Source organism: Denticeps clupeoides, chromosome 5 (genome assembly GCF_900700375.1).
Source record: "Denticeps clupeoides chromosome 5, fDenClu1.1, whole genome shotgun sequence".
NCBI lineage: Eukaryota > Metazoa > Chordata > Actinopteri > Clupeiformes > Denticipitidae > Denticeps > Denticeps clupeoides.
The window spans coordinates 5103488-5116395 of record NC_041711.1 but is presented as its reverse complement, the minus strand read 5'-3'; the positions used below and the strand labels follow the sequence as shown (position 1 = coordinate 5116395).

At 40.0% G+C, this 12908-nt stretch overlaps 1 protein-coding gene and 2 non-coding genes across 3 annotated transcripts; all 3 read left to right on the top strand.

The window, feature by feature from the left end:
- Positions 1–114: 114 nt before the first annotated feature.
- On the top strand, positions 115–2760 carry cldc1 (C-type lectin domain containing 1). Its single transcript, XM_028981158.1, has 6 exons — positions 115–482; positions 739–849; positions 932–1084; positions 1244–1395; positions 2028–2149; positions 2399–2760. The coding sequence occupies exons 1-6, from the start codon at positions 389–391 to the stop codon at positions 2583–2585; spliced, it is 819 nt and encodes a 272-aa protein (XP_028836991.1). The 5' UTR covers positions 115–388; the 3' UTR covers positions 2586–2760.
- A 9128-nt stretch (positions 2761–11888) lies between these two features.
- Positions 11889–11960, top strand: trnac-gca (transfer RNA cysteine (anticodon GCA)). The gene has a single exon. It is a non-coding gene; the product is annotated as a tRNA-Cys (tRNA).
- Positions 11961–12508: 548 nt separating this feature from the next.
- Positions 12509–12580, top strand: trnac-gca (transfer RNA cysteine (anticodon GCA)). The gene has a single exon. It is a non-coding gene; the product is annotated as a tRNA-Cys (tRNA).
- The last annotated feature ends 328 nt before the right edge of the window (positions 12581–12908 follow it).

Below are 12908 nucleotides of genomic sequence, written 5' to 3'. Positions count from 1 at the left end.
ATATGTAATATGAAAAACTATTGTAGAACCCATAAAATATTTTGATTTTTATTCACAATCTTTCTCCACAGCTCTTTTCACTTTTTTTTTTCACGTTCAGCTCAGTTTTTGGCACTTCCTTCATCCTATCTGGCAGCATTCCCTAGTTAAGGTCACACAGTTCACACTCCTCTCTCTCCTGACTCACTAATCGTTACCATATGTAAGTGTGTTTGTCTCAGAGAGACAAAAAAGGAGTGAGAGTGAGTGAGTGAGTGAGTGAGAGAGAGAGAGAGAGAGAGAGAGAGAGAGAGGGAGAAGGAGTTTAAGCTGCCAGTGAGAATAGCAAGAAAGACCAACCATCTGAACTAATAAACAGAAGTTAAGAGTGCTTTTCCTGACTTTACTAATGGAGGAGGCAGACAATTACACAACATTACAGGATTTTAGTGAAGACATCTCACTCAGACGACCAAAATCACCTTTCATCAGATCCAGCCAAGGTTTGTTTTGGATTATGGAATGGTGACTGTTTGTGAATAGAGATATAAATGGAGACAGACTAGAGAAACAGTACAAAAAAAAAAGAGCAAAATGTAGCTATAAGCGTAGGATGTTACTGCTATCTATCAATTGGCATTATGTGCTTGGGTTTGTATACATACTATTTACTACAGATATGGTATTGATTTTAAGGATTTAGTGATATTATATTACTGTTATCTATATGTAATACTATCAATATATATATGTTGGCAGGAAACTCAAAAATGAAGATGTGGGTGGAGTGTTATAAAGGACAGACTGCTCTTATTGTGCTTGCTATTTTGGTGGCATCAGTTTGTGCAAATATTGTACTGGGCATACTTTGTAAGTAAATGAAACAATTGAAGTTTTCGGCATGTAGACAGTCAATCAGTCCTTAACTTCTGTCTGCCTGTGCCTGTATCAGTGTACAACAACAGAACCTCTCTCAGTGCAGCAGTTCAACCTAAATCAGAAGAAACACATTTGACAGGGGAGCTGAAATTAAACTCACTGAGGGTACGGTATGACCGTCTTTGTCAGGACTACACAGCACTGAGTGCCAGCTGTTCAAAAACAGGTAAAAGAACATAACATGTTGCTTTCCAGCATGACAAACAATTAAAAAAAATAATCATTTGTTAAAGTTGTTACTGTATTTTATATATTAAGTATTGTATTTTTGAGAAAACCTTATTGTTTACTAATCATCTACTGCAATTTCCACTCAAATGTGCAGTGAGAACGTGTAAACCCTGCCCAGAAGGCTGGTTACACATGGAGGACGACTGTTTTTATTTCAGCCCAGATAAGATGAACTGGGAGCAAAGCAAGGATAGCTGTGACTCAATGGGCAGTCATTTAGCCATCCTGCTCACACACAAGCAGCATGTGAGTATGAGACATGAGGAAATTTAATATCAATTAAATGATGCACTTGTTGAATTGCATATTTGGAGCTGAGTGAATAAGCAGGTGAGGGATAATGGGCAGATAGGCTGAGGATGTGACAGGAAGAGGGCACACCACTGGGGTTTTGTATACATACTATTTAAGAGTCCAGGAGGAAGCTGCACAGACAAAAAAAAGGCTTTGGTGGGGCAGGTGACAGCAAACACAGGCCGTCTGCAGATCCAGACATGGCAGGCTCAGAAGCCCTCCGATTGCATGTCCTGGCGGGAAGCAGCGCCTTTGACTGTCTGTCCTTGGGTCTAAGGTTGTGAACGCAATCTCCTGTTTCCTCCAGAATCCAGGATGTAAGGCCCACTCCACTGTCCTTCATTGTCCACCCCTAATTTACCTTGTTAAAGAAGTGTGCGCGAATGTGGGTGTGATAATGGATTTGTTTTATATTCTATATTTATATTCTATAAGTCGTCTTGGGAACTTTTTTCAGGATCATTATGGGTTTAGCAAATTCATAAATTTCAATGCTTTAACTAACCTGCTATGATCATGTTAAAGTGAATTATATATAAAAAAAATATTAGACTGATTTCACTCTCCTTAATCATACCCAACAGGATATGCTGGAGAAAGAAGCAAAGAAAATTGGAAGCTTTGACTATCACTTCTGGATAGGGTTATCAGATCAAGAAACAGAAGGAGTTTGGAAATGGGTTGATGACAGCCCTGTCAACAACACGTAGGTAGACATATTATCCAACAAGCACAATTATCTTAAAGAGCTTAATTGGGAGTTGGTCTTCATTTGGTAGGTACAGACACAACAATTGATATATTACAGCTGAGTTGTAAGCAGAATTGTCATTCAATAACTAATACATAAAATAATTCGCTTTGGGTGATAGTTACTTCTTAAAGCGGCTAATATTTGATATTTAGAATTAATACTGGCACCATGACTGCTGACTATCAATTCTGCCACCTTCAGGTACTGGGATGCATGGCACTCAGAACCCAATAACCACCAGTCTGGAGGAATACACGGAGAAGATTGTGCTGTTCTGAGTTCCCACAGCAAATCATGGTTTGATGTTCCATGTGATCACATTTACAAGCACATATGTCAAATGGATGCATTTGGAGTGGATGGAATAAATAATCAAAAATTACAGTAATTAATTATTATATTACATTCATTTGGTAATAGCTGGTTCTATCAGCTCAGTTGGTTAGACAACACACTGCTATGTATTGTGTTTTTTTTTTAGTCATTGTTTGTGAAATAATTGTTTTTGTTAATTGTTGTCTAGATAAGCCACTGAATATAAAAATAAAATATCTAAAAATCTATGTTATTTAATCTGTCTTATTTTCTTTAACTACATGCCTCATGCGGAGTCGACTGCACCAAAAATGGAAGGGACCAAGTTGAACTTGTGTATAAAAACACAACAGTCCATGTACTAATACCTTGTTGCTTAATTTTTCTTCAGTGCTTCTAGCCATCTATCCCTTGCTCCTTGTTACTCCGCTTGATCCTCGTTCACGACCGCCATGCCTTTGGCGCTTCTTCTGGATCATCCACTTCTGTTTACTATGCCCCTCATGTTGCCCAACCATCTCCCCATACCTAGCACAGAGATCGCCTTATCCTCTGAAAGACCAGCCTCCAATTGTGAAGAGCCACGCAGTCCATGACTCCTACAGCCAGCCACTTTTCCCTGTGCCTAAGCCACAGTAACCCCAACCTTCTCTGCCTTTCCGAGCTCGCCACTGTCCACCATGGACGCTCTTCAACGCCACTTAAATTCTATTGAAATAAATGAACAACATTCAGACATGAGATGAACAAACCCAGTATAAACCTATATTTAAATTAGCATCTGCGTGCAGAGCACCAGAGCTCTTGAGGCCCTGGGCTTGTTCAGTAATCAATCCCTGCTTTAACTAGGTCACTTACATTTACATTTAAGGCATTTGACAGACGCCCTTATCCAGAGCGACTTACAACGTGCTTCCATGTTACAATCAATGAAGTGATCAATTCTGGTTCACTAGGACCCCCAACTATGAATACAAACTTTTTATTCACTCTGTTGTAGTTTCTATACAGAATTAAGACAATAAGAAGGTTACAAGTTAATCTAAATATTCTCTAAAGAGGAAGTTTTTGAGCTGCCATTTGAAAGTGCTCAGTCACTGAGCTGTTCTGACCTCAAGGGGACGTTCATTCCACCACCGAGGGGCCAAGATGGAGAAGAGTCTAGATGAGCATCTTCCTTTTACCTTCAGAGATGGAGGGACCAGGCGATCAGTACTGGAGGCTCGGAGTATACGAGGTGCAGTGCGAGGTGTAATAAGGGCTGTGAGGTAGGATGGTGCTACTCCATGTTTGGCTTTGTAGGCCAGCATCAGTATTTTGAATCTGATGCGTGCAGCTACTGGGAGCCAGTGGAGGGAGCGTAGCAGAGGGGTGGTGTGGGAGAACTTGGGAAGGTTGAAGATCAGTCGTGCTGCTGCATTTTGTATTAGTTGTAGAGGTCGGATGGTAGACCAGCTAGAACAGAGTCACTTAACTGGCCAGATGCTCTTCTAAAATACAATATTAACTATTAATATATTATTTGATATATTAATTTTCCTTTCTAATATCTACTATTTTTGTCAATGTTACCAGACAAATATTACCTGCACTATATGAAACCATGAGGAGGTGACTGCAATAATTTTGGTTTCTTATTTCAGGGCGGCACGATTTGGGGAAAAAAATATAGTTTGATATTGTGATATGCGATTGCATATATGATAAATGGCATGTGCTTACCTATCAATAAAAACTCACATAAAATGAATAATTACGAAATCTTTATATCACTGTAAATGTTATTTCCCAATACTGCAGATTAATAAAAGTAAAAAATAAATAAAGCAAAAAATAATTTTCTGAAAAACAGGTACATTTAAAAAAATATGGACTACATATAGTCATATAAAAGAACTTGCTTGGAGCAGGGGCACACTTGCAATAGGGGTGATATATAGGGGTGAATGGGGCTGGAGGAGTTCACTGGAGGAAACCAGGGTTCCCGTGGCATAAGCGCAAGTGAAGACTGCAAAAACGGTCAGAATCTGGAGGGCTTGGGATGTCGGAGACAGAAGACAAAGATAATCCAGAAATAGTGGTCGAATAGCATGCAGTCAGTAATTCAGGGCAACAGGATCAAGAAACGGCTCACTACATTGTGAGGTTAGTCGTCGATGAGTTCGCATTGTTTGGAAGGTTTGTGGTGTTTTTATCCTGGGTGTTGACTTTTGAGTTGATCACTTCCAGGTCAGTGTCTGCAGGTGCGAGAGTGCTCCCCCTGTGGTGCCTGGGTTGGAGCTGAATCCATGACAGAACTGTTCACCGTTGCCCGACTTCATATCCATCCCCACATGGGCTGGATGTCACACATCAAAGTTTGTAAAATGTGCGGGATAATTTAAGAGAACAGTGCTGTTCTAAGCGGGTGCTGTGTTGCCAGATCCTAAATGTTGAAGTATCGTTCCAGCTGCTTAAAATTATCGCATTTTAAGAAAAAAATTCATACAATCTGCATATCAGGATAGACTGTGCATATTATAGTGTATAATGGAACTTTTACTTACAGACCGTCTGCAACCCCAGTGCAAAGAGGCTGGCGAATCCCTACCACTTTGATATATGAACGGGAACCATCGAAAGAGACGATAGACCAACAAGGCAGGACAAAAGGCAAAGAATGAAAAAGGCGAGAAATAACTGGAACAGTCTTACTTGAGGATGATGAGGATCGGCCAAGTCTTAATGGTGGAATTGCAATAATGACTGAGCAATGAATGACGGACATCTTGGCTATTTATAGGAGGTGCGTCACCTCGTTTACGCATTGCTTTGAGTTAAGGTTACTTAGTTACCTTCAAAAACTTGATTTAAAAAACGACGAGACATAAATCCAATCCAGCACTTCTTGTTTTATTAAACTTTTAGGCAGTATAATATAGAAACTATGTGCAGACCACCAGTGATCTCTTAATACTGTATTTAAAGTCTCTTTCCGAAATTCAGTCTTGGTGCAGATTTACAGCCACTTTTAGCCAGTCCAACAATGAAATTTACCAGGACGTGCCATTTAGATTGGTAAGTCTATAATGAGCACATGGGAGACAGCCTGCTGGAAGTTAGTAACACGTTTACTAGCTTCTTTGAGCCGCCCTTATTTCCTGATACAGCTACCAGGGTATAGCAGAGCACCATGTCCGAAATGTCCATTAAAACAAGTGTCCAGAGAGGACATGCTGAGTGCAACAATGGCCCTGGTGGACTACCTAGAACAGCCTAGGTGAGACGAGCTTCATAGTATTTGGGAGTTACTGTTTTGGAATGCTTGGCTAAAAAGATGTGTCGTTAGCCTGGACTTAAATATTGACACTTTATCTGAGTTCTTAAAAGTAGCAGGAAGGCTGTTCAGAAACAGGGGAGCTCTGTGGCTGAAAGCTTGTCCACCTGCTGAGAATTTGTTAATTCTTGGTAGCAGTAAGAGCCCGGAGTCTTGAGAGCGTAATTCTCATGTAGGGCAGTTGCTTTGTTAACAAGACACTTAGGTAATCAGGGATATATGGAGATAGTTTTGTTTGAAAATTCACAATGAAATGTCCCACCATTCACAAATATATTTCTTGATTCAGCAACAAATGTAACAAGATTATATCTAGCCGGTACCATTGATGTTCCATGTCCCAATAGCCAGTTTCCATGTCTAGGGATCGGACCGCCAAAGCTCCCGCCTTGGTCTTTACTTTACTTGGTCTTTTACTTTACTTTATCCAAAGCGACTTACAAGGTGAAGTCTCATTTCGTTTGCAGATCTGTGTGGTGTGCGGGAGTGTAGCTAACTAACAGCATGTTGATATAAGAGGGTGCACTTCCATTTACAGCCCTATAGGCAAGCATCAAAGATTTAAACTCAATGCGAGCAGCTACCGGGAACCAGTGGAGAGGTGAAAAGAGGCGTGACATGAGTGTGTTTCGGCTGGTTGAAAATGAGGTGGGCTTCCACATTTCAAACCATCTGGACGGGTTTTACATTTACATTTACAGCATTTATCAGATGCCCTTATCCAGAGCGACTTACAATCAGTAGTTACAGGGACAGTCTCCCTGGAGCAACTTAGGGTTAAGTGTCTTGCTCAGGGACACAATGGTATTAAGTGGGATTCGAACCTGGGTCTTCTGGTTCATAGGCGAGTGTGTTACCCACTAGGCTACTACCACACCGCATCTGGTTCAGCTGGTTCAATCTGTTTTCTCTGGCCTTCTGTTAAAGGCCCAGAAACCCAGTTCACTTCACTCTGACACAGTGTCAATTATAAAGTCCACTTTATCACACAGTCCCTCTGTTAAGCACAGTGCTTAACAGTTAAGCTGTCCTAGTTAGGGTACCAGGCCACTGTAGCACCAATATACCACTATTACCACATATTCCAGTACCAGTCATAACACCGTCAGTAACATCATAATGGACACGTAATGTACACCATGATACTGTACTACATTTTGGACTTGTCCACCTTTACAACTGCAGGACTTATTTTTTCTTATTGGACATTCACAAACCCTGCACTGACACCACTCTACCCTGGAAGGGGGTCTCTCTCTGTATCACTCCTTCCCAAGGTTTCTTCCTTTCTTTTTTTCTCACTCCTAGAGTTTTTTTTGTGTGGAGTTTTTCCTTGTGTGCAGAAGTTCAAGTGTGGGGGGTTTCAACTGTAGGGCTTGTCAAAGCCCATTGAGACATACTGTATGTGATTATGGGCTAAATAAGAAATAAATGTTGTTGTTGTTGTTCTTGTTGTTTTATGGTGACTGCAGAAGCTCCAGCCAGGAGAGAATTACAATAGTCGAGTTTAGCGATGACCATTGCCTGGACGAGGAGCTGCGTAGCCTGTTGTGAGAGGAAAGTCCTAATCTTGCGAATGTTGTAGAGAGTGAACCTGCAGTATCTGGAGATCGCAGCAACATGATGGTTCAGACTCAGTTTGTCGTCAATCAAACTCCAAGGTTTTTTGCAGATGCCGTAGGTGTTAACATTAGTGAGGCAATTTCAATTGAGAAGTTTTGCTGAGGGGAGTTGTTGCCCGGCAAAATCAGAATCTCAGTTTTGGATAAATTAAATTGGAGGTGTCGCTCAATCATCCATGCTGACATGTCAGAGAGACAATAGTGGTATCTTCTGGTGGGAAAGACAAATAGAGCTGGGTGTCATCAGCATAGGAGTGATAGGAAAAGCCATTTGAATGAATGATGTGACCAAGTGAACGAGTGTATATTGAGAATAGTAGGGGGCCAAAGACAGAGCCTTGTGGAACCGTTGTGGTTACCCTATAGAGAGCAGATGTCTCACCTTCCCATAATACCTTAAAGGACCTGTCTTGAAGGTAAGAGGTGAACCAATTTAGTACAGTTCCTGTAATTCCTAAATCTGAGAGTGTGGTGAGAAGAATTTTGTGATTAACAGAGTCAAGGGCAGCAGATAGATCAAGTAAGATGAGGACAGATGATCTGCGGGCAGCTCTTGCAGCACGAAGATCATCCACCATTGTCAGGAGGGAGGTTTCAGTTGAATGTCCTTTCCTGAAACCAGACTGAAAAGGGTTGAGTAGATCATGCTCAATTTTTGAAAGAAAAGGAAGGTTGGAGACTGGGCGGTAGCTGTCCAGTACAGATGGGTTTAGTGTGTTTTTTTTGAGCAGGGGAACAATGACAGCATGTTTGAAAGCAGTGGGAAATGTTATGAGTGAGGAATTTAAGACATGTTTCAGAGCAGATGTTATGGTGGGCCGTATGGACTGAAGGAGGTGTGAGGAGATGGGATCCAGCGAGCAGGTGGTGGGATGACTTGACTGGAGAAGTTTAGACAAGTCTGATTCAGAGAGCAGAGTGAAGGAAGACAGTGTTCTGGTTTCAGAGGTAACAGTGAGATGAGGTCTGGGGTTAGGGGATGAGAATTGTTTGCTCATGGCAGCCACCTTTTTTCGTGAAGAAGGTAGGAAGTCTTCAGATGAGAGAGAAGTAGACGGGGGAGGTGGTGGAGGATTCAGGAGGCGGTTATAGTTTAGGAGAGTCTGCCATCCGTTCCACATTGCACCATACCCTTCATGTTCCTCCTGCGGGTGGTGGGTCCACAGTTATATGAGCCCATATATTCATTTACATTTACAGCATTTATCAGACGCCCTTATCCAGGCGTCTTACAATCAGTAGTTACAGGGACAGTCCCCCTGGAGCAACATAGGGTTAAGTGTCTTGCACAATATTAGTAAGTGGGATTTCAACCTGGGTCTTCTGGTTCATAGACGAGTGTGTTACCCACTAGGCTACTACCACACCGCATCTGGTTCAGCTGGGCCCGGCTGGACCCCAGCCGCTGGCTTACAGGCCCCAACCCCTTTCCGGGTCAGTTACACTGACTCTTTGTTGTTCCTTCCATGAAAGATCATTCTTTGCCTCAACCTTTACCTAAGACCAATTTGTCATGGGAGACCCTACCAGAGGCAACAAAAGTGGGTCAGACAACATAGTTCCTAGGATCATTAGGGCTCTCAAGGAGGAGCTAATGCAGATGTCACATATAGTAACTTTTGATAGGACATTTTTGATCGGACTTTTCTAATAGACATGTAACATAAAGTCACTTTTTATAGGAATGAAAGCCTTAAAAGATCAAGTAAAAAAAAGGAATCATGTGGAATCATTTTAATTTGAACATTTGAACAATATGATTTTCATAATAGACATGTCACATGTAGTCCTAAGAAGTTGTACCCTAAGTTGATAACCTAAGAAGTTCAAGAAAAAATGGAATCATGTGCTTTCACATTCCAGAAATTGTCGACTGCCAGTTGGCTCTTTTACAAAACCATTTTCAACGCGTGATGAGCAAAAGAAGTTGTGGGGGTATATTTCAGTGGTAGAGCAATTGACTGCAGATCAAGAAGGCCCAGGTTCAACTCTTAGTGCCCCCTGGTAGAGTACATTTTATTTTATTTTTTTTTAAGGATTCATGTGCATTCACATTCCACAAATGTGCGACTGTCAGTTGGCTCTTTTACAAAACCGTTTTCGGTTTTATTTCAGTAAAGCAGTTGTGGGGGTATAGCATCTGACTGCAGATGAATAGTTCCCAGGTTCAAATGCTAGTTTTGATAAGATTTTCATAATAGACATGTCACATAAAGTCTTTTTTTCTAGGAATGATAACCTAAAAAGTCCAAGAAAAAATGGTCGACTGCCAGTTGGCTCCTTTACAAAACCATTTTCAAGGTGCGATCTGCAGAAGAGTTGAGGGGGTATAGCTCAGTGGTAAAGCATTTGACTGCAGGTCAAGAGGCCCCAGGTTCAAATCTTAGTGCCCAATGGAAAAGTACATAGGATAGGATTTTCGTAATAGATTTTTCACATAAACTAACTTTTTGTGGTCATGACAACCTAAAAAGTTAAAGAAAAAAAATATTCATGTGCTTTTCACGTTCCAGAAGTTGTCGACTGCCATTTGGCTCTTTTACAAAACTGTTAACATTGTGTGATCGAACAAAAATTTGTGGTGGTATTGCTCAGGGGTAGAATATTTGACTGCAGATTAAGAGGCCCCAGGTTCCAATACTTGTGCCCCCTAGGAGAGTACATTTATTTTTATTTAATGTTTGATAGGATTTTTCTAATAGGAATAATAACCTAAAAAGTTCAAGAAAAAAGGTATCATGTGCTTTCACGTTCCAGAAATTAACAATAAAAGCTGTTAACAATATGTGTTCAGGCAAGAAGTTGTGGGGCTATAGCTCAGTGGTAGAATGAGTGAGTGTAAACTGATGAAGAGATCCCAAGTTCAAATCCTGGTGCCCCCTGTAAGGGAGCATTATATTTGAAAAAAAAAATCCATATGATTTTTGTAATAGACATGTTGCATAAAGTCACTTTTTCTAGGCATGATAAAATTAAAAGTAAAAAAGGATTTTTTAATTTTTACTGAAAGTAAAAGAAAAAAAGGATTTATGCGCTTTCACGTTCCAAAAAATGTCGACTGCCATTTGGCTATTTTACAAAACTGTAACTAATGTGTGTTCAGCAAAGTGTTTCCGGGGGTATATCTCAGTGGTAGAGCATTTGACTGCAGATCAAGAGGTCCCATGTTCCAATGCTGGTGCCCCCTTTAAATAGTGCATATATTCTTATTTAATTTTTGATAAGATTTTCCTAATAGAGATGTCATCTAAAGTCCCTTTTTTCTAGGAATATTAACCTCAAAAGTTCAAGAAAAAAAGGATTAATTTGCTCTCACGTTCCAGGAATTTTCCACTGCTGTTTGGCTCTTTGTATACAGGAAAGCAGGAAAGCGGTATAGCTCAGTGGTAGAGCATTTGACTGCAGATATAGAGGTCCCCAGTTCAAATCCTAGTGACCCCTTTTAATTTAAAAAAAAAAATTTGCTAAGATTTTTGTAATAGACATGTCACATAAAGTCACATTTTCTAGGCATGACAAAACTGAAAAGTAAAAGAAAAAAAGGATTCATGTGCTATCACCTTCCAGAAATTGTCTATTGCCATTTGGCACTTTTGCAAAACTGTTAATAATGTGTGATAATGAGATCAACTCCTAGTGCCCCTTTCGAAGAGTACATTATGCATTTATTTATTTATTTATTTTTTAACTATTCGTGTGCGTTCATGGTCCCCAAATGTATGACTGTCAGTTGGCTCTTTTACAAAACTGTTTATAATGTTTGTTCAACCAAGTATTTCTGGGGGTATAGCTCAGTGGTAGAGCATTTGACTGCAGATCAAGAGGTCCCCGGTACATTCCAGGAATTGTCAGCTGCCATTTGGCTCTTTTATAAAACTGTCAATAATGTGTGATAATGTGATCAACTCCTAGTGCTTCCTTGGAAGAGTACATTTCCCTTTTTTCTAGTAATAATAACCTCAAACGTTCAAGAAAAAAAGGATTCATGTACTTTTACGTTCAAGGAATTGTCAATTAACAATTGGCTCTTTTACAAAACTGTTAATAATGTGAACTCAGCCGAAAAAGGTGTGGGGGTATAGGTTCAAATCCTGGTGCCCCCTGTATACGAGCATTTAATTTTTTTTTTTTTACAAAACCGTTTTCAATGTGTTGTCAGTGAAAGTGTTGTGGGGGTTTAGCTCAGTGGTAGAGCATTTGACGGCAGATCAAGTGGTCCCAAGTTAATATCTGTGTCCCCTGTAATAGTGCATTCTTATTTATTTTTTAATTGGATTTTCCTATTAGAGATGTAATATAAAGTCCCTTTTTCAAGGAATAATAACCTCAAAAGTCCAAGAAAAAAAGGAATCATGTACGTTCACGTTGAAGGAATTGTCGACTGCTTTTTGGCTCTTTTACAAAACTGTTAATGATATGAAGTCTGGCAAACAGTTGTGGGGGTATAGCTCAGTGGTAGAGCATTTGACTGCAGATCAAGAGGTCCCAGGTTCAAATCCTGGTGCCCCCTGTATACGAGCATTGCTTTTTTTTTTTTTACAAAACCGTTTTCATTGTGTTGTCAGTGAAAGTGTTGTGGGCGTTTAGCTCAGTCAAGACGTCCCAGGTTCAAATCCTGGTGCCCCCTGTGATAGTGTGTTCATTCTTATTGAATTTTTTAAGGGATGTTCCTAATAGAGATGTCTTATAAATTCCCTTTTTCTAGTAATAATAACCTCAAAAGTTCAAGAAAAAAAGGAAACATGTCCTTTTACGTTCCAGGAATTGTCGATTGACATTTGGCTCTTTTACAAAACCGTTTTCAATGTGTTGTCAGCAAAAGTGTTGTGGGGGCATAGCTCAGTTGTAGAGCATTTGACTGCAGATCAAGAGGTCACAGGTTCAAATCCTGGTGCCCCCTGTGATAGTGTGTTCATTATTATTTAAATAGGACTTTCCTAATAGAGATGTCATGTAAAGTCTATTTTTCTAGGAATAATAACCTCAAAAGTTAAAGAAAAAAAGGATTCATTTACTTATACAAAACTGTTAATAATGTGAACTCAGCCAAAAAGTTGTGGGGGTATAGCTCAGTGGTAGAGCATTTGACTGCAGATCAAGAGGTCCCAGGTTCAAATCCTGGTGCCCCCTGTTATAGTGTGTTCATTCTTATTGAATTTTTTAAGGGATTTTCCTAATAGAGATGTCATAGAAATTCCCTTTTTCTAGTAATAATAACCTCAAAAGTTCAAGAAAAAAAGGAAACATGTGCTTTTACGTTCCAGGAATTGTCGATTGACATTTGGCTCTTTTACCAAACTGTTAATAAAGTGTGATAATGTGATCAACTCCTAATGCCCCCTTGGAAAAGTACATTTAATTTTTTTTTTTTTTCTAAAGTATTCGTGTGCATTCATGGTCAACAAATGTATGACTATCAGTTGGCTCTTTTACAAAACCGTTTTCAATGTGTTGTCAG